At 34.3% G+C, this 26,309-nt stretch overlaps 1 protein-coding gene across 1 annotated transcript in view; it reads left to right on the forward strand.

Annotated features, from left to right (window-relative positions):
• The window catches only part of baz2ba (bromodomain adjacent to zinc finger domain, 2Ba), a 181,336-nt gene that overhangs the window by 143,572 nt on the left and 11,455 nt on the right, over positions 1–26,309 (forward strand). The window contains 14 exon segments of the mRNA XM_056459614.1: positions 3,210–3,275; positions 3,531–3,671; positions 4,705–4,956; positions 6,357–6,580; positions 8,412–8,486; positions 8,634–8,856; positions 8,950–9,012; positions 9,742–9,886; positions 11,165–11,922; positions 16,724–16,991; positions 17,728–17,883; positions 20,301–20,461; positions 22,593–22,894; positions 25,964–26,099. Of these exon segments, the coding sequence (XP_056315589.1) occupies positions 3,210–3,275; positions 3,531–3,671; positions 4,705–4,956; positions 6,357–6,580; positions 8,412–8,486; positions 8,634–8,856; positions 8,950–9,012; positions 9,742–9,886; positions 11,165–11,922; positions 16,724–16,991; positions 17,728–17,883; positions 20,301–20,461; positions 22,593–22,894; positions 25,964–26,099 (2,970 nt within the window).

The following is a 26,309-nucleotide window of genomic DNA, read 5'->3' on the forward strand; positions in this document are numbered from 1 at the left end:
AAAAAAAAAAGAGAACACAAGAAAAAAAAACTGCATCGCCTACATCTGCTATGTGTTTCAATGAGAGAAAACCGGCTTTGATGCAGCAGGCCTTGTTTGTTTGTGTGTTTGTATGTATGTGTGTGTGCTTGAGTGTGTGTGTGTGTGTGTGTGTGTGTTTATGGAGCCTGCTGAGTTCATACTGTCATTGGTGGAAAGTGCCACACACCCTCATTCCACGTGTAAAGTCACCCCGATATTGTATTTTATCGTTATTGTTGTGATATTTTAAGTGTGCGTGTGTGTATGTGTGTGTGTATGTATGTATGTTTTGGCAGACTGTTTGTCAAGGTGTTGCATTTGCACTGTGCTGATTGTCCTGCCTGTGAGGTCATCAGTACAGGTCAAAGGTCACAGTGTCCGACCAATGAGAGAATCTGAGGAAACTCACACTTCTCTCTGTTGTCCATTTTCATGCCGTCTGCGGGTCAGAAATGAAGATCTCTTACTAATTGGCTGTCCTTAAAGTCAACATGAAACTGTTCACAATTCATTTTGCTTCCTTAATGTTATATTTTATCAGAATTTATTGATATTTAACAAATTAAACGCTTCATACCAGAATAGAGCCTAATCTTACAAATCTTATAAATCTTTAAAAATTAGGTCACGCTGTCTTTTAAGGTTCAATTCTCACTATTAATAATTCATTAAATATTACTTTCACCTCAATAAACTCTTAATTTGCTGTTTATAAATAGTCATTAATGTAGTAGTTGGGTTTAGATATGGGTTCATTTGGGTTAAGGATGTAGGATGAGCTCATGCCGAATATTTGCCTTATAAGTATTAATAAACTGCAATCATTTAAGTATTAATTAACATATTATGTTTGCCTCAAACTCTTAATTTGCTGCATATTAATAGTCATAAAGGTAGTAGATGAGTTTAGTTTGGTTAGGGATGTAGAATGAGATCATGCAGAATATTTGCCTTATAATGATTAGTAAACTGCAGTCATATAAGTGTTAATATGTAACATTTGTCTAAATAAACTCTTAATTTGCTGCTTATTAATAGTCATAAAGGTAGTAGATGAGTTTAGTTTGGTGAGGGATGTAGAATGAGATCCTGCAGAATATTTGCTCTATAATGATTAGTAAACTGCAGTCATATAATTGTTAATTAATGTAACGTTTGTCTCAATAAACTCTTAATTTGCTGCTTATTAATAGTTATAAAGGTAGTTGGGTTTAGATATTGGGTAAGGTTAGGGATGTAGAATGGGATCATGCAGAATATTTGTTTTATAAGTATTAATAAACAGCCAATGTGGTAATAAAGTGGTAATTAGCCACTAGTTAATAGTGAGAATTGGTACTGAAACCATAAATTAATATAATTATTTACCAATATATTATGAATGTGTACATACATTATGATATAACTTATTTCTAGATTTTTGTTGCACATTAAAATATGCCAGAAGTGTTTTTAAATTAATTTATTAGATAATTTTCTCCATAAAATATCAGTAAATGGTCCCAGTTTTTCAAACATTTTTTTATTTTATATTGTCTACTGAACGCGTTGTAAGAAAGCATTATTTTTTAATTTTTAAAATAAATTTATTAGAGTTTTTCCCTATGAAATATCAATAAATGATCCCATGTTTTTAGACACACTTTTATTTTTTATTGTCTACTGAATGCATGTGTAAGAAAGCATTATTTGGTGGCATAAACCTGATTTTCAATCTCAGCTAATGAAAATATTTGTAATTTGTAATTTCTGGAAAAATAAATGCTCTATGACAATATTTTTTAAATATATCTTAAATCAATTATTAACTGTATCGGTTATGAAAAAACAACAACAATGTGATGTTCAAATATTCACTTATTATTATTAATTAATCGACAACTTATCAAGTTAATTTATAAGCTAATAAGTATATGCAGTTTATATGAAAACAATTTGCGTGTCCTTTGTACAAACTATTAATTAGTTGTTGATGGAGGCACAATTGTTATAAAACCGCCACAAGAGGCCACTCATGCATTAAGCAATATGCATATGAGCAACAATAGAGAGGGAAGTTAGCAGGGAAGTGCAAAGCAAACAAAGAAAATAGAAGACTAAAAGGCAGTTATCTGCAAGTATTACATTAAAAAATACACATAATAAAATACTAGAGTAGTTTGTAGTACAGTAGTATGGTAATACTATAGTGTTTTTGAACCAAACTATGGTAAAGTACTTGAATTAAAGGTGTAGTTCATCCAAAAATGAAAATTTACTCACTGTTTTCACTTTTTTTCGGACACAAATAAGCTATATTTATATTTTTTAAAAGTTAGAAACCAGTAACCATTGACCTCCATAGTACAAAAAAATACTATGGAAGTAAATGGTTACTGGTTTCCAATATTTTTTTAAATAACCTATTTTGTGTTCAACAGAAGAAAGAAACTCAATCAAGTTTGTGGCAAGTGGATGATGAGTAAATGATGATAGAATTGAATTTTTTTGTGAACTATCTCTTTATTTCCCTTGTGGAAATTCTCATTTCTGTGGTACTTTAACTAACTTACAGTAATATAAGCAAATTACCCAATACCCAAGTGTTCTACAACTGTACATACTATACTACAGTAGTGAAAATTGAAATATTCTACAGTATTTTTTACAGTTATTGAGTTTACTATAAGTTTACTCTAAAATACTATAGTATTTTTCATGTGGGGTGAAAAGACCATGTATTAAGAAAGCAAGTCTGGTCAATTGTGATTTCATGTTGACTTTGAATCCCTGATAACAGTGACAGCGCAACACGCTTCACTGTAAACACAGGACATCGAGACTGAGGGAAATCTTTCCCCTTGTTAGCTTGTAACAGTAGCTACGCTAACCTAACTCAAGATGCACCGACAGCTTTCCTCCTCTGACCTGCCCATTACATCTGTGGCTTTTCTTTTCGCTCTTTTTGTTCCCGTCTGATCAGCTGTAACACACGTTTTTGTGGCTGCCTCATCCTGGCCATAGCAATGTGTCCCGTTCTACACCTACTTTATCTCTGTCTTCTCTCTCTCTCTTTCTCTGTGCTACATGCTAAACCACGCTGATCAGTTGTATCGTCTGTCTCTGGCTTTTATATTCTGTTTTGTTTTTTCTCTGTGTGTATGCTCTGCTTTCCTCCACTGAACGATGGAATCATTCTGTCTTTTCAGGAGAGGGAGAGGAGGAGACAGCACGTTATGCTAATGAAAGCTGTGGAGGCACGGAAAAAAGCTGAGGTGTGCAAAAAACCCAAATAAATAAATAAAGAAACACTGTCCTTCACCACTCCGCTCTCCTCTCTGCACCTCAAGGCTTTTCTCACATGTCACGTCTACCTGCTCCGCTACGCTCACTGAATGTGTTTCGCCAGATAATTCTGATGTAGTTCGATAAAGTACCCTAAATACTTCTCATTCTCCCAAACAAAGTTTTCTTGTAGAACACAACACAGTTTTGTCAAACGTGTAAAGCCTCTTTCTTCCACCCCGCAGGAACGCGAACGCCTCAGGCAGGAGAAACGTGACGAGAAACGGCTCAACAAAGAGCGCAAAATGGAGCTCCGGAGGCTGGAGCTGGAGATGATCCGTGAGATGAAGAAACCAAATGAAGACATGTGTTTGACGGATCAAAAGGTAAAGGAAATGGATGGAAGGACAATTTTTTTGGAAGAAAATCCCTGTATGCATGTTTTTTTGTACAATGATGCACTCATGTTTCATTCATCAACATATGAGCCATTAACATAATGGCTTGTCCAATCAGAGCTTTCAGATGGATGATGTACTGCACAGATTCTGACCAGAACACTTTGCAGCGAGTTCACCTTAGACATAATACTGACACCCAGTGGTCATAAAGACAGTGTTAAAGGGATAGTTCACCCCAAAATGTAAATATACTCACTATTTACTCATCATCAAGCTTTATGAGTTTCTTTCTTCTGTTTGACACAAAAGAAGATACTTTGAAGAAAGCTGACACCATTGACTTCCATAGTTGGAGGAACAAACACTATGGAAGCTAATGGCTACTGGTTGTTTCCAGCTTTTTTTAGAGTACAACAGAAGAAACTCAAAGAGTTTTGTGAAAGAAGTGAAAGGAGATTAAATGATCACAGAATTTTAATTTTTGGGTCAACTATGCCTTAAAGGGGATTTTTGTATTATTACAAAATTTTTTAATATAATAGAAGCTGCATCGTTTCATACGGAGACCCTGAAGAGATGTGATGGTGGAGAGAAAAAATGGGAGGGAGAAAAAAAAACGTGGGCTAATAATTCAGGGGGCTAATAATTCTGAGTTCAACTGTATATATATATATATAATATATATATATATATATATATATATATATATATATATATATAGTGTATTTTCGTGGTAATTATCTTAATTAGATAAAATATGCTACTATTGCTCTTAATAAAAATAATGAAATAATAACTTAATCAGCTTTAAAAACATAGGAACTTCAAGTAATAATTTAAATAATACTAAATAAAAGTTCTAGTTTTTCAAGGATGCAAAATACTAGCACTTTTCTTTATATGATTTTAACAAAACATGTGAACCTCACAGTATTATTGTTATTATCAGATTGCATTTGCTCATTAACTAACGTCATCTTGATAAACTGTCTGTCTCTTTATTTTTGTTTTTCTTCAGCCGCTTCCGGAGGTTCCTCGTATCCCGGGTCTGGTTCTGCCTGGCAGTGTGTTTTCAGACTGCCTGATGGTGGTGCAGTTCCTACGAAGCTTTGGGAAGGTGTTGGGCCTGGACAATTCTGAGTTGCCCACTCTGGGGGTCCTGCAGGAGGGGCTGCTCAACCTGGGCAATAGCATGGGGCAGGTGCAGGACCTGCTGGTAAGACTGCTCTCGTCTGCGGTGTCTGACCCAGGACTGCCTCAAGGACACAGGGTAAGGATGACAGGACCAGAGCTTAGTTTACTGGCATTCTCCCTATAGTAATTGTTGTTTCAGGCACTGTTTACACCCACAATAGACATCTGTCACACACTTTTTTCTGTTTAGTTAACATCAGATGTAAATTACATCTATCTATCTGTTCGTTTTCTTTCTATCTATCTATCCATCCATCCATCCCTCCCTCCACCCACCCAGACAGCCATCCGTTCGTTTGTCCATCAGTCCGTCTATCTGTCTATCCATCCATCTATCCATCCATCCATCATGTTACTTCAGAAGTCATTCTAATATGTTTATTTGGTGCTCATTTGTTATACATTATCATTGGATTGTAATTATTAATAATAATTTTGTTTATCAACGCTGAAATTAGGTAACCACATTCATTTTTTGGCTACAAATTTACAAAGTTTGATTTGTTAACATTATTACAATTATTAAAATGACCTAATAATAGTTGCATACTGTATGTTCAGTAACAATATTGTAGGGGTAGTTAGGTAATATTTTTTTTTAATAAAATGCAAAACAAGTTGCTCCAGCTAAACTAAAAGAAATAAGACTTTGCTCAGAAGAAGAAAAAAATATAGGCAATATTGTGAAAATTTTCTTGCTTTGCTAAACATCACTTGGGGAAATATTGAAAAGTAATTCATTTTTCACTAATAGTTTAGACCTTAAATGTGTAGTATATATATATAGTATATATATATATATATATATATATATATATATATATATATATATATACATATATATATATATATATAATATATATATATATATATATATATATGTGTACTATATTTAATATAATATGTTGTGTATATATTTATATATGTGTGTGTGTGTGTATATATATATATATATATATATATATAGATAGATAGATAGATAGATAGATAGATAGATAGATAGATAGATAGATAGATAGATAGATATTATGATTAATTTATGATTAGGTTTTTTTTATCTAAAATTTTGAGTAAGTAGTTTATAGCAGTTTCCTTAAAATAAATATGCATTTCTTGTTAAATCATATTAAGATCTAAATCATTATTTCAAACTATGTAAATATAAATTATGTCAATATATTTCATATTGCAATAAATTGTTATTGCTATTTTTATTTATGTAATTATTTATATAATTTTTATAAATTGTTATTGCTAAGTTTTAATCAGTTTGATGCAGCTTCAGTGAGCATATGAGATCTTTCATGAACAAACAACAAAATATTTCAAACTTTTCACCAGTTGTGAATCAAACAGCTATTCGATTTTCAAGCAATTCTAATTCAGTAATTAATAATTATGATTTATTGCTTATGATTTTATAACTGTAATCATTCATTTATATTAAGATTTAATTGGATGTGTGTCTTCTACTAGGCCAAGTCTATCTTGGGTGACCACCTGACCAATGTGGGTCTGAATCGGGACAATGTGTCTGAGGTTCTGCAGCTCTACATGGAGGCTCACTGCTCTCAGACTGATCTGGCGGATCTGACTCTGAGTTTGAGGACCAAAGCCTTCCAGGCCCACACGCCAGCTCAGAAAGCCTCTGTCCTGGCCTTCCTGGTCAATGAGCTCTCCTGCAGTAAAAGCGTGGTCAGGTAAGAGTTTCTAGTTCATTGAACAGTCAGAACTTTAAATCAGAATTAGCTGAATACACACATGCAAAGCATCTTTATATGTATTTTTTAATTGTACATTTGAAATATTCTGTCATTTTACTCATCCTCCACTTAACTCAACTCTGTTTGATTTTCTTTCTTTTGTTAATCACAAAATAAGATAATATGAAGCAATGTAATGGTGTTTTTACACTGCAGGTTAAAAGAGTAAAAAAAAGTATTATTTATCATCACTATACTTCAGTTGATTGATTGATTGATTGATTACATTTAAGAACTGCATTTTTTAATAGCAAGTTTTCAAAAATGTTATTTTTAAATGTGTAAATGAAGCATTTTTTAATTAAATATACACTAATTTCTACTACAAACAGAATTTTCTAGAACTTTGGACATGTTTATTTAATTTATTCTTTATTTTATCTGGATAGTCCCATTCAAATCTCTTCCTCCAGAAAGAGTGCTGGCCAATAAACTGACAAAAAAATCTGCATTAGAAACATATAAAAACAAACAAAATGTAGGTCTGTTCTCATAACATATATTCCCATTTATTAAATCAGTCATAATAATAAGTATGTTCCATTTAAGTGGACTATATATATATATATATATACATATATACTTATATATATATAAGTTTTTAAAGTGACCCAGGACTGCCTTAAGGACACAGGGCGAGGAGAAGAAGCCCAGAGCTCAGTTTACTGGGTTTCTGACTATAATAAATGTCTGTGCTTTCCTCATGTTACTTCAGTAGTCATTCTAATATGTTGATTTGGTGCTCATCTATTATGTATTATTATTGGAGCAATAATCAATTGGAGCATCAATGTTGAAAACAGGTAATTGAAAAAAAATGGCAGCAACTTACAGGGTTTCTTTTGTTAAGATTAATGCAGTTGCTAATATGACCTAATAATTAGTAATTCAGTTACATATGTTTGGTAGTAACATTGTAAATGTTAGGTAATAAAAACATCAGTCAGATGAAAACATCAATGTTCGTTTTCTGATGATTATCCAATGTTAACTAGCATTTGTCTACTAGCGTTCCATTTTTGAATTTTTATAATGCATAAAGGTTTTTATAGTGGTCTACTTTTTATCTCTCTATAATTTAATATTGTGTAACAGAAAGACAAAAATACTTTTTCCTCAAATATTTTTGTAGAATAAAATATAATCAGGCAAAATATGTTTGACAAAATTCCTCTATAAAGTTCTGAATAAAACATGAAGATTAGTTTGTTAATATTGTTAATACTAACATATAACGTTGTATATAGTAATAAACACATATAACACACATATAACGTTGTATATAGTAATAAACATGTACATACACTTGTCAATTTGTATATTGTATTCACTACTTACTTGTATTTTTAAAAAATATATATTTATTATCTGTTTTTTGTCCTGTCTCTGTTATCCTGTTGCGCTGTAGAAGCTCTGTGACGAAAACAAATTCCTCGTATGTGTGAACATACCTGGCAATAAAGCTCTTTCTGATTTCTGATTTACTGTTAATCTATGGGGAGATGTGAATATGTAGGGCTCATTGCAGTGCAAACATCCTTTTAAAAATATATATTGTAATTGAAATCTACAGGCACAAACTTCTAAATTGGAACAAAAGAATGTGAATGTATGTTTTTTATGTTTTACATTAGACTAAAACAACTAGTCTCAAAATGTACAGGTTCATGAAAATGTGTTTTTGCCTGTTAAATCTGTCCTAAATGATATACAACACTGGTATTTCTACATTTGTTCATAACAGATTTTGTGTTCGCATATTTTCCAGTGAGATCGACAAAAGCCTGGAGCACATGAACGTGCTGAGGAAGGACGAGTGTATTGTGGAGGGCAAATTGAAAAAGTAAGTCAATATATTTAAGTGTAATTTACACAGTAATGGTTTTATTTCAAACAAGCCCAACTGGCTTTTTAATAACTATGTATTGGTTGTACATAACATAAAGATGCATCATTAACCAGTCTATACTGTTTTTTTTATTTGATGCAGAATGAAAACAATCTACGCTAAGCGGACAGGGAAACGGGAATCAATGACTGGAGGGGAGGAGCCTCACGCTGCCGGAGGCTCTGCCATCGGTCACAAACGCAAGAGGAAGGCGGGGGATAGTGATGATGACGATGATGAAGATGAGGACAGCGATGATGATGAGGACGATGAGGAGGAGGAGGAAGAGACTAAAAAGGGAAGGAGGGTGGAGACGTGCGATGAGGTAAAAGACATTCATTTCAATGCATTATCATCAATTGATTGCTCATCGTGTAATTGATCATTAATATTGAGTTTGTGTGTGTGTGTGTGTCAGGATGAGGGAGACCCAGCCACTAGTATTGAAGAGCTGGAGAAACAGATTGAAAAGATAACAAAGGTAAATTACATTCAAACTTAATTTAGAGCTGTGTAATTTTGGGAAAACTCTATTGTGGCGGTTTATTGCAATCGTTAATTGTAAAAGCTCCAGGTTTGGTGTGCTTAGATTTTTATATAAATATATTACCTTGAATAAATAAAAACAATAATATAATTTTTTTTATATATATATATTTAATTTAATTTACACAAATGGATCAAATTACAATTATTACATTTCACTGTTTCCTAAAAATAAGAAAATATTAATAGTAATATTAGTAAAAACAATTACTATTATTATTTAATTGTACTAGATATATTTACAGCATAAGAAATTTACTGTACGAATTATTGTTATTGTTTATTGTCTTCTTTTTAAAATATTATACCAGGAATCTTTTATTTTGGCTGTAAAATCTTCTATTTTGTTGACAACAGCTGACTTATAAGCACTTGTTGTTAAATCTGAAAGGATTTTGGCATGTGCTGCATTCCAGAATTCATGTTCTGGGCATCCTAAACTCAAAGCAGATGCAAAGAGTTTGTTTGGAGCAGGTTTACTTTGTGTTGAGCCACTCCAGGACTCATGCAGCCTACATTAAATTAATCACACATTTGTGATTTTGTTGTTGTGGTGGTGTAGTGTACTGTAGTGTTTTTTGTTTCAATTAATCATGTCACCCTATGATATTTACACAATACATTCGCACAAACACACTCACACTCTCTTTTTGTGTGAGTACAGCAGCAAAACCTGATCCGCCGGAAGCTGTTTGAGTCGTCTCACGCCCTGCGGTCTATGTCATATGGACAGGACCGGTACCGCCGCAGATACTGGATCTTGCCACAGTGTGGAGGGGTTTACATAGAGGCCTTAGAGAGTGGAGAAGGTGAGGCTTTTACAAAACAAACTCCATGTAATGAATACTCCATATAGTGATTGTATATATGTATTTATATATACAAAATATGTGTTTATGGAAAATGTAATATTGACTGATTGTCATTTGTGGCAAATTCATGATCTAAATGCTAGTATTTTTTTATTTTCTAGATTTTTAAGGGACCTTATATATCTATATGCTTATTGAGAATTATATGTATATATTTATTAGGGGTTGAACGACTTCAGATTTGTGAAAGCTGACTTTTATGTTATTAAAGTCGAGTCGACGTCGACTAATCGCTGGTGACGTCATCAATGAAACACAAGAGGGAAAAATTTTGCTACACACCTCAGTTTTGTATTTATTTGGAGGAAATACATATACACATGTTGTTTGACAGCCCACAAAATGTTGCAAGAGCTATTCAACCTTACCAATGACTAATTTTAGTGGAAAATGAATGCATTGTCAACAATTCATTAAAAGCAACATCAGCATGGGCTATTTTTAGTGCAAAATAAATGCAATCAACACATTGATCATGGCTCATACTACTAAGAATGTAACAATAACATATATATTTAGTGCAAAATAATGCATACATCATCAGCACACAGTACATCAAACATCAAATCATGGCACGAAAATCATTACATAACAACATAATGCCACGAAAGACAAAGACTATTAAACTGACTTTCTGACTCCTGCTCAGACGCATATTTTGCCATTATGCAAGTCAAAAAGCTGCAGAAAAGTCACGCTTTTTTCACGGTTACTGGCAAATCTTTGGTTATTGGAAATCTCTCACATGTATATTTAACCATGCTCACCTGGGATGATGTTTTCACATGAAGTTGGCTGCATATTTAACATTTAAAAAAAAATTTCATTCACGCATTTAAATTAAGTCTCATTCGGTAAACCTACATTTGTGTGTAAGCTGCCATGTAGTTCAGGTCAGAAACCATGTGATCTATGCGAATAGAGTCAACCAGTCAACTAGTCGGTGCAACCCCTAATATATATATATATATATATATATATTATATATTATATATATATATATATATATATATATATATATATATATATATAAATATATATATATATATATATATATATATATATATATATATATATATATATATATATATATATATATACAATCTAAAAAGCGTAAATATTTGTATATAAATATAAAATATAAAATATATTTTTTGACTGATTTACATTATTAATTTGACACAAAATTTGTTCCTCCCTCTGTTCCTCATGTAGGTCTGGAGGAGCTGGAGAAAGAGCGCGAGAGGTTGAGGAACTGTCCGGTTGTACAGGTCAAAGAGGAGCCCAAGGAGGAAGTCCTGCAGCATCATCAGCACGAGGAGATACAAGGGACACTGAAAGAGGAGGTCAAACAGGAGGAGGAGAAGCCCATGGATCTGGATCAGGAGCCAAATAAAGAGGCACGCTCCTCCCCTCTAAAAGACAAAACAGATGTTGTTGCCACACCCCCTCAACTACCAGAACTCCGCCTCTCACAGAGCCCTCAGTGTCAGGAGCTGCCTCACACACCACGCCATGCCCACAACGGCTGCTCGGCAACAATTGCCATGGACATGACATCAGCATCGTCTCCAGCTCACTCTCCAACTACCTCCAAGCTGACCGAGGCCAGCAGCCCAAACGCAGAGCACGCAATCCCTCCACCTCTGCAGTTGGGTATTCCTGCGCACCTCCTGCAGCCGCAGCTGGCGCAGACTCAGCTCCTCGCCAGCGACCAGCTCTACAAGGTTCTCAGCGAGCGCAGCGGACACTGGTTCAGCCTGCTGCCTCGTTCACCCTGCGACGACACTTCCCTTATCCAGCCATCCGCGCACCCGCAGTCCTCGCCCAACAGCAACGCCACAAACACACGGCCCAAAACTCCACCTCCACCATCTACCTCTTCCCCGCACCATCACCTGCTTCCTCTGTCTGCTTCTGCAAGCCAACTGAACCCCTCAGCTGCAGCCGGAATCAGCAACCTCAGTGTGCAGGTAATTAGTGCAAATATGTCCCTTTTTACAAGATGCAAAATCTCTAATGTGCTTACAGTGTGCATGTGAAGTTTCAGCTCAAAATACCCCCTTCCATTTTGTAGGTTTTGATCCAAATTGTGCTGTTTAGGTGACTTTCACTTTAAATTCAAATGAGATTGTGCTTATTTCAAAAGATGGCGGGGCTACAAATTCTTGTGCCTCAGCAGATGTACAGCAGTCCCACAACATTCTGACACTTAATGACACTCGAATACCCTGTCAGAAAAGTCTAGCGGCTGGGAATGAGCTTTTTACAGTGTCTGCTATAATGTTAGTGTTGTTTTCATGTCTTTACATAGATGAATATGGTCACTGTGTAAATGCGCAGTATAGCTACGATCGTATTGCCACATTAGATCGTTATGATAACATAATATATGCCTTCAGTGTTTTCCTGAAGATAAATACCAAAACATAAAGCAACTAGAATAACTACAGCAGCGCCATCGTCTGATCTCATATGAAGCAAGACATCGTGATGTGGTGTCTCATTTCTGAGGGGTAAATTTTGAAGCCCTTCCCCTTCACACTCGGTTTTAAGGGCCAAGGGGAAGTGGAAGGGGTTAGGGGTACAAAGATAGAATTGGGATGGGCCTAAGTGGCTCTGAAGAAGGCAGTCTGTGGAGACTAGAGTGTTTGATTTTTGTGCGTTATAAAACTCAATAGTTATATCCTCTTAGTCGCTGACATTACCTGCAGCAAGTGTGAAACTCTAATGGTGGACGGCTGCCTTCTCACTCAGGGCTGTTTATGCTAATGGAAAAGAGATTGTCACTAATGGGCAGAGCTTTCCCCTCTAATGACATGTTCAAAGGAAAATGTCAGTCAATTCAAGTGTTTCTGCAGGACTGCCCTTTTATACAGTCTGTTGCATAAAACAGAATTAATAATTTTTTTACCATTAAAGGCTCTCTATTTCACACACTTTTTGCACATAACTGTGTTTAAACTATAATATATATATATATATATATATATATATTATATATTATATATATATATTATATATATAATATATATATATAATTATATTCTATATATCTATATATACATATATTCCTTATAAAAGGGTATTTGCATAATTGCGTCCCCTTTCAAGGGGTGGTTCCACTACGATATCATATTTTAAACTTTAGATTGATGTGGTAATGTAGCCGTGGAACATAAACAACATCTCGGAATGTAAGAATACTCAAAGTTCAATGCAAAGGGAGACATTTAAAGAGTTAGCTTAGCGAAGCCTACAGCAAACAAAGTTTGGGGACTACAAAAAAATACATCTAGGTTAATGATGTCATAAACCCTTCAGGTTACACACATACACCCCGCACAGCCAGAGGCGCTGTAATGTTATAACAGAGACGCTTCTTGGTGATCTGAAGCCAATCTGCGAATTACAGAACATTATGTTAGCTGACCAATCAGAGCCTCTTGAGGGCAGGTCTTCAGGGGAACTAGGAAATATGACACCCCTTTTCATGTTAGCCTCAAGTAGCTGTATATATTTAAAGATTTTCTACAACTAAAGCATGAGCACACATTGCTTTGCATCTTATAAACACAACCCAGCCTTAAAAATGCATCCTGGACAACCCCTTTAAGTGGCCTTAGTTACTATGTACTTACATTTAAATAAGCATTTTGATACAATGCACATTTTGAAAAATTATGTGCTTGTAATGACAATCTGTAACTATTTCTTGTTATTACACTGTTGACCATGTCTTACACCTTAAAGAGATAGTTCACACAAAAAATTAAATTCTATCATTTATGGAAATGTACTCTCTCTTTAAGTGGTTTTAAACCTTTATTAGTTTCTTTATTCTGTTGAACACCACATAAACAATTTGAAGAAGGCTGAAAATCTGTGACTATTGACTTCCATAGAAGAAAAAACAAAAACTATGGATGTCAATGGTTACAGGTTTTCAGCATTTTTTAATCATCAATAGAAGAAAGAAACTCAAAGGCAATGTGTTAGCAGAGTAAATTTGTGTTAAATTTCATTTTGGGGAGAACTATCCCTTTAACCCACCCTTAAAACAAATCCCTAACCTTACCTGCTCTATACCAACTCAGTAGCACTAGAAATATTGTGCAAAACAATATGAACACAATACATACATTGTACCATTTTTTGATGTAAGTACACAGCAGTTAAGGTCACTAATATAAATGTAGTCTCTTAAGAGCTGTTCACACTAAGCATGATAACTATAAACATATTGACAAAGACAATGTAAACCAACTGCAGAGTTCAGACCACAGCTATAACAAAGAAAGGTGTAGAGAAAGTATATCATTGGAATCAGTTTCAGAATGATTTTTTCATTTTTTTTTGCAGCTAATAAATGACAAACACGAACAGCCAGTCAGAATCTGTTGAAATATAAAGAGCTTGTGCAATTTAAAGGAACAGACAATATTATGAGAAGCTCACAGCTTGATGTTAAGCCTTCTTTTCATAGGTTATTTAAAGATAATGATCTTGAAAACAATTAGTTATTCCCTGGGAGGGAAGGATGAAGATTTACATGGAAGTTATGCAAGCCAAGCTAGCAGATTGAAGACTGTGCTAGTTTTGGCATCTTTGAGTTGCCTCTTTGGGAAAGTAACTTGTGTTATTTCCTGCTAAATTCCCGGGTTTATTTGATTGATTCCACATCACTAGCTGGTTTCAGTGCTCAGAAACTTAAGCACACTGTGGACATCTGCTGGTTACAAGGGGGCAATGCAAAGAAAAGCATGAACTGAAAATAAACACATTGTTATCATTTGCTTTGTGTGCAAATCTAGTTATTGTTATATTTATAGTTATTGAGCTCGGTGTGAAAGACCTTTAACATGATAAAGTGTCAAGCAATTAATCTCTGACCAGCTGCTACTTGTCAATTAGTGCAAACAAGCCAGCCCAATTTTATATTAATTGACCTTAACTATAAGTATAAAACATACACTACCTGACATAAGTCTTGTCATCAATTCCAGTTGTAAGAGCAGCAAATAATAACTTAACTTCCAGTTTATCTTTGGAAAAGTGGCAGAAGGTAGATTTTTCCAATGAATTATCTGTTGATCTGCATGCCAATCATCACTACAGACCTATTGGAACCCACATGGACCCAAGATTCTCACAGAAATCAGTCAATTTTGGTGAAGGAAAAGTTATGGTTTGGGGTTGCATTCAGTATGGGGGCCTGCGAGAGATCTGCAGAGCGGACAGCTTGAGGTATCAAGACATTTGTGCTACCCTTTACATGACAAACCACAGAAGAGGGTGAATTCTTCAACAGGATAGCGGTGCTCCTCATACTTCAGCCTCCATGTCAAAGGTCCTGAAAGCAAAGAAGGTCAATGTGCTCCAGGATTGGCCAGCCCAGTCACCAGACATGAACATTATTGAGCATGTCTGGGGTAAGATGGAGGAGGCATCAAAGATGAATTCAAAGAATCTTGATGAACTCTGGGAGATGATGACTTTATTAATAAGTTATTTGAGTCATTGCAGAGATGTATGGATGCAGTCGTCCAAGCTCATGGGAGTCATACACAATATTAATTCTTTTCCCACTGCACATTGACTTTCTATACTGTACATTATTTCTGTTGAGTGACAAGACTTTTGTCTAAGCAACGTCAGACCTTTCTGTCCTAATTAAATAACTAAAAATCAAGCCATGATCATATTGTAATTACCTAAAATAAGCATAATCTAGAGGCCTTTGCCTTTCAAATAAGCCACTTCTGATACCAAATTATCAACTAGAAGTCAAGTTATTATTTGTTGATCCCAAAACTTGGATAGGTGACAAGACTTTTGTCAGGTAGTGTATATATTTTAAAAAGTATCTATTTTAAACAGGAATTGATACAAATTTTAAATGAAAATATAAGCTAAAGTATATTTTAGTAGGCTAATTAAATACGTTATCTAATTGCTCTGTCCGGGTGTGTTAACAGTAAGATCAAAAGGTTTTATAACTTGCCTAACTGTCATTTAATCTATAATTTAATCAAACTTCATTTACCTTGTTGGTTGTTGGTGGAAATGCCACATATTGTGTATTGTTGATCCAACCAGATTTACCACAAGACTAATTTTGTCATTATTACAGCCCTAAGTTACCCATTTTAACCCATATTCTTTGCATTGCTAGTGCCATAATCTATTGTTTGAGCTACAGGAAGGCTGTAGTATTCTTTTAAAGAAGTGTCATAAATTGATAATATGGTTTCGGAAATACGGTGTCATCTCCAGTATCTTGAAGCTTCATTATTGCAATTCATTTTTGTCAGTCTGATTACACCCTGGGCAATGCAGATGTAATGTGGTCTAAAACATTTAGAGCTTGACCACTTTTGATATCCAAGTTGTACTTTCCATCAAGATTCCTTTTCATTTACATGCTCTGCTCTGCATGAAGGCCACACAAAATAGATTTGTTCATTCAGTAGTGCTCGTGTATGTATGTATGTGTGTGTGTATATGTGTGTGTGTGCGTGTGTGCGTGTGTGTGTTCATCAAAAGTGATGTAGAGCATGATGAAATAAGAGAAAAGGGTCTGAAAGAAATCTGAACACTAGTGGTCACAAGAGACGTATTTGAACGCAAGTTAACACCAGATGGAAACAGTAATGCGTCTCGGTTGACCACTTGTGATCGGATCACCGAGAACACATGTTAATACCAGGTGGAACCAGGGCCTAAATCATACGGTTACACATCTCATCATATATTATTAATATCTCCCCCCAGGTGAAGCCAGGTGCAGCTCTGGTGGGTTTGCCTTTGTACAGCTGGTCTGGTGGGGTCATCAGCCCCAATCTCCCCCTGTGCAGCAGCCCCCTGCACATATACCCGTCAGTGGAGGGCAGCGCCAGCCCCCTTCTGGCACCCAGCGTTTCAACCAGCAAAAGTGGCTCTCCTGTTCCCACCGGGGAGAAGCTGGCATCTGCTCCTTCTCCAGTGGCGCTGGACCTTCCCAGAAATCATGACCTGCCTGAACCCATGGCCATACCAGAGGGTGAGGGAACTGGAGTTAATGTTGCACTTTTCATCTAGGCCTGTCACCACAACATAGTCATTTTTGTTGTGCGATATATACAGTTGCTGTCAGAATTATTATTATTATTTGATTTTTTTTTTTCTTTTTAAAATATTTCTCAAATGATGTTTAACAGAGCAAGGAAATTTTCACAGTATGTCTGATAATATTTTTTCTTCTGGAGAAAGTCTTATTTGTTTTATTTCAGCTGGAATAAAAGCAGTTTTTAATTTTTTAAACACCATTTTAAGGTCAAAATTATTAGCCCCTTTAAGCTATATATTTTTTCAATAGTCTACAGAACAAACCATCGTTATACAATAACTTGCCTAATTACCCTAACCTGCCTAGTTAACCCAATTAACCTAGTTAAGCCTTTAAAAGTCACTTTTAAGCTGTATAGAAGTGTCTTGAAAAATATCTAGTCAAATATTATTGTAAATGTTTTTTTAAATGTGTGTTTTACGTAACTACAAACTTTTATTTTGAATGCAATTAATTACAATTAATTGTTTGCCAGCAGACATATTTTTAATTAAAACATTTATAGATATCGAGGCCAAAACCAACAGTACTTTTTAGAGCTTCCAAAAAAAAGATGAAAGACTAAATGTGTGAAGTGTGCAACATTTACCCATAATTCTTAGCGACGCATGTGTCATGAGTGGAGTTTTGTTTGAGGTTGTTGGTGTTAATGGTTTTGGCTGATTGGCAGACATGCTGCTGGGCTGGTGGAAGGTGACAGACATGGAGGAGCTGAAAGCGCTAGTGAACTCTCTCCACAGCAGAGGCATCCGAGAGAGAGCCCTGCAGAAACAGCTGCAGAAGTCCATGGAACTCATCGTACAGACCTGCAACAAGAACCGAGAGGGTGAGTCCCACCGGCTATGTGTTTGATCTCACACAGAAAAACATAAATAAAAGACTGGACTGTGCCTGAGATGCTGTTTATCATCTTGCTAATCCATTTACTCAATTTAATGTTCGAGTTTTTTAGTTCAGTACATTTAGCAAGAACAACAACAGTACATGTAAAACAAGATCTTAATAATAGACATTTTATTTTATTTTATTTTATTTTATTTTATTTTATTTTATTTTATTTTATTTTATTTTATTTTATTTTATTTTATTTTATTTTATTTTATTTTATTTTATTTTATTTTATTTATTTTATTTTATTTTTAGTATTGCAAAAACTAAATGTATTAGAACTTCATGAAGGCAAATTCAAATATAAAAGCAAATAATTTACTTGGAGTAAATGACGTCAAAGGAGTCACTATTAAAAAAAATATTTTTTAGTTTAGAAATGAACATTACATTTATTTTGTTTTTTTAATTATTATTTTTGTGATTTGTTTTATTTTATTTTATTATTGTTGGAGGACAAAGATAGGTCAAAATTCACCATTGGGTACCAATAGTGTAGTGGTTTGTGCATTGACACATGGCACTTCAGTGTTCATGGCGACCCGAGTTCGATTCCTTCCTCGAGGTTCTATGCAGATCCTTCCCCTCTCCCCTGTCCCCATGCTTTCCTGTCTATACTCCCCTCTGTCCTATCAATTAAAGGTGTGAAATAAATAATTTTTTATTATTGTTTCATTTAGATCAGAACATTTTGTGTTCTATGTTATTATTATTATTATTATTATTATGTTATTATTTGTTTGTGTTTTATTTATTTAAAGTTTTTATTTATTTTTAAGTAATTAATTTTTTTTATTAGAGGAACTGAATGTACATACTGTATAATGTAAAACTTCAATATAAAACTAAAGTTTTATGTTAAAGTTTAATATAAAACTTAAAAATGTATTAATAATTTCAGGTAAATTACTATAGACTGCAATAAAATCAGAATAAATACAAAATAAGATAGAATTTGTCCTCTTGTTTTAAATAAAATCCAGAGAAGACATTTTATTGGTTTATTAAAGTTTATTTAGTTGTATTACAGGGTATCCGCAAGGTCTTAGAAAGTGTTAAAATCTACTAAAATGTTGTGTTGTAGGTCTTAAATCTTTTTAACAGGTCTTATTTTTCCTTTGTTCATGTATAGCTACCCAATCTGGCCATTAACACCCATACAATAACCAACAATCCAGCTTAATTAAGCGTTTAACTTTTTATTTAATAATAGCATTTAATTACTGTCCTTATAGTAACATTTGCTTAAAAGTTCTCCATTTATTTACTGCTGAGGATACTGACCTGACCATTTTTATTATTATTAAATTACTATTTTAATAGTAAGTAATTGACAGCTAGGTTTGTCCTATTGTTAGTAAGGGTTATAGGGTTTGTGAATGCATATATTCGAAAATTAATAGAAAAAATATTCGAACTAAATTTTATTATTGTATTATTAAATGTACTAAATTTTTATAATTTTTTGATAGGGCAAGTGATTTTTTTTCTAACTGGGATATTGGGAAAAAAAATCCTTAGCATTTAGCCTTGTATAAATCTAAAATTTCATTCATAATGGTCTTACAAAATGTCTTAAAGTCTTACATTTAACTTGGTGAAACCTGCATAAACTCTGTATTATTATTATTATTATTATTATTATTATTATTATTATTATTATTATTATACTATATCTTCTCTTATCTTTTACTTTATTTTATATTATTTTTCTGTACAATAGAAACTGAAGATGTGTCCCAAATCTCATACTTATGCACTATTCTACGCCATTTTGTAGTATAAATAGTGCAAGTAGTGCATTCACACTGAAATATTATGTTTATTCTAAGAAGAGTGCACTTTAAATACCCGATGATGCACTTATTCAACCGTTAAACCGTTATTGCTTTATTTATTTTGGATAGTGAAAGCCAAATTCTCCTATGTGAGTGATTATGCCACCTCCAGATGATGAATGTGGTTATGCTCATGGTCGTTTATTTTACTAATCTGGCAACCGTCAAACATCGTCTGGGAAACAGTTACTGAAAAAAATGAGAGTTTCATTTAGGACAACACTAAAATCATATACTACGCTGTTGAGTTTGTAAGTGCATAGTGTGCAATTTGGGACACTGTGAATGTCGACTTTTTGAGGTTAGTTAATATAGAATGCAAATATACAGAATAGCCTAAATGTATTATTTACTTGTTGGTAGCTTTAAATAACATTGAGGAGAAGCATGTAAAGCTCAGACTCAGCGGAGCGTGCGGCTGTCAGGCTGAGCTGAATTGTGCTGCGCTGTGCTTTACGGATGTGATTTCTCCTGGGCTCTTATGACTGTCTTGTTTTTTTTTTTTTTTTCTTTGCAGTGGCAGTTATGGAGGTCTCAGAGCTCGACGAGGGCCAGGTTTCCGTGGAGACGCTGCAGGAGTGGTGCGTGGAGGAACAGGCCATGGAGACTGACATTGCTCTGCTGCAGCAGGTGGAGGAGCTGGAGCGCAAAGTCACGTCTGCCAGCCTGCAGGTCAAGGTGAGGCTTTGTGCAGTTATACCACAGCCCTGCATCCATATATTACTAAAAAAAAAGTATTAACTTTTCTAAGCAAAAAAACTTGTTTTTTATGTTTGTATATAACTTTGGTGGGGAAAAAAATCTGAGATCACTTGGAAATTGTTTCTCTGGATCTACATTTTCAATTTACTAGTTCTGCAAACTACTAATAACATTTTTTTGTGGAAGTTAAAATAAAAAAGCCGTCATTTAGAACATAAAAGGACAATTTGTCAAAGTAACAGAAAATATGAAATGTTTTTATACGTTTGTAGCATATATTTTTCAGAAAACAAGATATGAAATTAATATTTGGTGCACAATACGACACATCACAACAAATGAATTTGTTTTTGTTATTTAGTTATATTAAAAATATCTTTAAATGACAATATATTCTTATACGGACCTTCATAAAACAAAACTTTGGTTACACTTTATTTTAAGGTTCATATTTTTACAATGTAACTATTAATTTAACTACTGAGTAATATTAATTAATTATATGTATTCACTATAGGATTAGGGTTAGAATACAGGTTAGGTTAAGTGATAAGTTGTATGTTATAATGTATAATTAACCGTAATTACTAATGCAAGTAAATGGAACATGTTCAACAAGGGCAACTTAAAATAAAGTGTTACCAATACTATTTTTTTACATTTATTAAGATACTTTTAACAAAAGTTTTTTTTGTTTGTTTGTTTTTTTTTTCAAATTTGAGCCCATTCAGCTTTTGTTCAATATCAGAAATTAACCAAGCATATAATTCAAAAATGAACACATGTATTGTTATGTATTGATATAACATATGCATGTATCAGCACTTATCAAAACACAAAAACGAGTCAAAGTTACAAAAATACATTTCTGTCACTGGATGCAATAAGAAACCCACAGATTTTTCTTTTTGCTTTAACCAGAAATCTAACATTAAAAAAGTTATGTCACGGAACTGAGAATTAAACAAACAGTGTCTCATTCTTGAACAAACAGAAATCCGGATCCCAAGATAAGTAAGAAACTGTTGTATTAACTCTGTAACTATGATGGAAACACATAATTCATAATGCTTCCAGAAATGTATTGGTATTTCCTGCATCAACTATGATCTCACACCATTCCTTGCAATGTTATCAATGTAAGTAAACTAAGACAAACTACTGGTAATTAAAAAAAACTAGATTTTATTTATTGAAATAAAATCAAAAATGCACAATAAAAAAAAAACTGAAACAAAATAATAATTGGCGAAAAAAATCGTTTTCAGAATTAATAAGCACTGGTGGAAAATCTGATCTCCTGCTGTTAAGGCAAACACCTGTAGATTGTTCTTTTACAGCTAAATGATATTTTCTATAAAAACATAAAACCCGTGTTCTATCTTCTCCTCATTTGCTAAAAAAACAAGTAAACTAGACATGTTTAACAACTTATACAGTATTATCATTAATATGAAGAAGTTTGTCTGAATCTTTCACAATTTTGACTTTTATTTGTTACTTTAGTATGGTTTTGGGTTTAGTGTTTGTCCAAACAATTATTTAGGATATTTTCCATTAAGAGTTTTAGTTACTAGAATTACTAAAAACAAAACTGATTTAAATACAGTAACACTTTAGTTTAAGAAACAGTTCACATCATTTACTATTGTCTTATTACCTGCCTATTGTTAAGATGTTAACTGTTTATTAGCACTTATAAATGATCTTATTTTACAAAACCTAAACCCAACTACTACCTTTCACTAACTATAATTGAGCAGCTAATTAGTAGTTTATCGAGGTAAAAGTCTTAGATAATGAGTTTATTTCTTCTGTTGAACACAAAAGAAGATATTTTGAAGAATGCTGGCACCTCCCAAAATAAATTACTGTGGAAGTCAATGGGTGCCAGCTACCAGCATTATTTTACTAGCTAATTAGTGGTTTATTGAGCTAAAAATCATAGTTAATAGTTTGTTAATATCGAGAATAGTACATCAAAATAAAATGGGACTGAACTAAAACTAGCAAAAGCATTAATTACATTACAGCAAATGTAAAAGTAGTTTGGAAATTAAAAGTATTTTAAGACGCAAGTTGTAATGACCTTGATTTCTTGTTTCAGGGCTGGACATACCCAGAGCCGCAGTCTGAAAGAGAGGACCTTGTCTATTTCGAGCACAAGCCCCTCCCCAAGCACCGCCCTGGGGCGGAGTCTCAGGAGGAGCGCAGCTCGGAGAAGGGTCTGATCCGGCGCCCCAGCAACCCGCTGGACATTGCTGTGATGCGGCTGGCAGAGCTGGAGCGCCACATCGAGAGAAGGTACCTGCGGAGCCCCTTAGGGACCACCATCCAGATCAAACTGGATAATGTGGGTACAGTCACTGTCCCCGCACCTGCTCCATCCACTAGCGCTGGAGGGGAAGGGTAGGTCATCCAGAATTGCCAGCCTTCGTTTCGGCTCCTCCTCATCCTCCCCCTCCCCCTCTCTCTGCTGGCTGGGGCTTCTCTGCTCGTCCGTCCATCCGTTCTCACCCTGGCTCCAGTTTCGGGTTTTTGGTTCTTGTGCTGTGTCTCTTGTTTTTTCTTTTTGTTGTTGTCGTTTTGTTTTCCTCTCGCTCCCTTTGCCTGCACCCTTCCTGTTTTTGGCTGCATGGTTTTAATCAGCAGTTCACAGACGGACTTTGAAAAACCACTGAAACTCGATTTGGTTTCTAATACTTCTAAGTGCATGGTCCACCACAGCGTCCAGTGCTCTTCGTCTTCATTTATGGCTGTGAAGTCATGCCACAGAATTATAACACACCGTATTTGCTTTTTTTGTTCATGTCTATGTGTGTGTGTTTATGTGTGTGTGCTGTTGAAAACTCAGGGTCTTACCTGTTCAATGTGAAATTAGAGGGTGTGTCTCAAATGAAAAGCTGCATCCTAGTGAGGCACCTACTGCAGACTATGAGCTCTGATTTATTTATTTTTACACACCATGTATGCCATGTTTTCCACATTTCTGGTATTTATAGCTTATAGATCATTTCAATATGGTCATTTCATTGGCCCATGAACATTTCCAGCTTGTTGCCAAACTATTTCATAACTATAACAAGATGCAATTTAATCATATCTTAATGTTAAAATGGCTTCCATACCATTATTTATCAATATGAGGACCTTTTTGGATTCCTGGAAGCTATGGAAATTAAAAACGTAATACAGGAGATACATTAGGACCATTATTATTGTTTACATCCCTCAAAATGGTGTATATAACTGCTTCTACATTTAAAGGGATAGTTCACTCAAAGATGAACATTTACTTCCTGTTTTAATCAACCTCAAGTGGTTTCTATGAGGTCTTTATTCTGTTAAACACAAAAGAAGACATTTTGAAGAAAGCTAAAAACCTGTAACCATTGACTTCCATTGCAGGTCAAATGAATACTATGGAAGTCAATGAAAACAGGTTTACAGCTTCCTTCAAAATAGCTTATTTTGTGTTTAATAGAAGAAAGAAACTTATAAAGGCTTAAAACAAAAAAGAGTGAGTAAATGACGACAGAATTTTCTTTTTTTCATGTGTACTATCCCTTTAAATTACATCTACAAATAGCAATGACAGTTAGGGTACACTAAGAGTGGTGTAAACACTTATATCTTAATTAATGTTGAAGAATCAACCTCTTTTTATGATTTGCATAGATAATATTATTAGTGTTAATCTAAATAATATTAGAAGTGTCAAAGTTAGTGACCTCCACTCTGTTAGCTTACACTCTTTTAGTGTTTGTCCAAACAATTCTTTTATTTTTGATCAGTTTTGGACAAGACATGATGGTAAACTGTGCAAACACTAAATTTTGCGCTGGTCGACACTGGATATTTTCCGTTTAGAGTTTTAGTTAGTAGAATTACTAAAAACAAAACTGAAACTAAATACAGTAACACTTGAGTTTAAGAAACAGTTCACATCATTTACTACTGTCTTATTACCTGCCTATTATTAAGATGCTAACTGTTTATTAGCACTAAATGATCTTATTTTACATCCTTAACTTTACCCAATACCCAAACCCAACTACTACCTTAAATTACCTATTAATAAGCAGCTAATTAGTGGTTTATTGAGGTAAAAGTCTTAGGTAATGAGTTTCTTGTTTCTGTTGAACAAAAAAGAAGATATTTTGAAGAATGTTGGCACCCCCCCAAAAAATTACTGTGCAAGTCAATGGCTGCCAGCTACCAGCATTGCTTTAACAGCTAATTAATAGTTTATTCAGGTAAAAGTCTTAGTTAATAAGTTTCTGTCTTTTGTTGAACACAAAAGAAGATATTTTGAAGAATGCTGCCAAAAAAACAGTGGAAGTCAATGGGTGCCAGCTACCAGCATTACTTTACCAGCTAATTAGTATTTTTAGCTGTAGATTTATAAAAATAAAATAAAAATAAAAACAACAAATCTCTGTTTAGCTTTATTTAACATCTTTGAAGAATTAATCGGGAATAGAATGATAGTTAAGCCATATTTTGAAATAAGAAATAGTAGAGCTTCTTGTTAAAAACATTATTGGAATCCAATGTAGCTTTCACTACGTCATTCTACACAATAAAATAATAAGATAATACAAATAAATTGAAAAATATGAAAATATATTTTGTTTATTCATAGCTCTGCCTAAATCTGTTAGCTCTTGTCTGGTGGAGCATTGATATTACAGTACTAAATAGTTATTTTAGCATCATCAATAACATCACAAGTATTCATTTCATGTGTCATAGAACCTAATAGATGATTTATTTGGTCATTTAATCAGAATGTCTGTAAAGAATTGTTGGTAAATACACTTCATACTGTCATCAAAAAAAGCTAAATAAGAAGGATGCCTTATGATTCGAATGATCCTTCAAATTGAGACCTAATTTTGATGTAGGAGCCCTAGATATACAGGCTTACTAGGACACGGCCTTCCGATTGAGATGCACCCAGACATTAAAGGATTAGTTCACCCAAAAATGAAAAATACCTCATCATTTACTCCCCCTCATGTGGTTTTAAACCAGGGTTGTCTAAACTCGGTCCTTGAGGGCCAGTGATCTGGAGGGTTTAGCTCAAACCCTAATCAAACACACCTGAACCAGCTAATCAAGCTCTTTCTAGATATACTAGAAACTTCCTTTGCAGGTGTGTTGAAGCAAGTTGGAGCTAAACTCTGCAGGACACCGGCCCTCCAGGACCGAGTTTGACCACCCCTGTTTTGAACAGTTTCTTTCTTCTGTTGAACACAAAAGTAGTTTTTTTTTTTTGAAGACTGCTGGTAGCTGGCACCCTCCCAGAAAAGTTATATTTATGTTACCAGCTACCAGCATTCTTCAAAATATCTTCTTTTGATTATTATTATTCTTTTTGATTTTCATTTTTGGGTGAACTATGTCTTTAAGAACAAATTACAGCTTCGTGATAAAGCTCCTCACTGACCTGTGCTGTGTTTTTATGTGTTCCAGGGGAGAGGAAGAGATTGCTCCAGGAATGAAGCTCTGGCGGAAGGCTTTGAGTGAGGTGCGCAGCTCCTCTCAGCTGGCCATGTGTCTGCAGCAGCTGCAGAAGTCCATCGCCTGGGAGAAGTCCATCATGAAAGTGGTACGTGATGTCATGCACAAACCCACAAAACTCAACCCTTTGACGCGAATATGTTTTCCTGCGATGGCTAGCAGTGAACCAGAGAAGGACTAGTGCATCACTTGTCATAGATCTTAATTTATCAGTGTTTACTGTCAAAAAAATATGTATTATATGTGTCAGACTTTTAAATAGCAAATAAAAATGTATTAATATATAAAAAATATTGAT

Source organism: Danio aesculapii, chromosome 6 (genome assembly GCF_903798145.1).
Source record: "Danio aesculapii chromosome 6, fDanAes4.1, whole genome shotgun sequence".
Taxonomy (NCBI): Eukaryota; Metazoa; Chordata; class Actinopteri; order Cypriniformes; family Danionidae; genus Danio; species Danio aesculapii.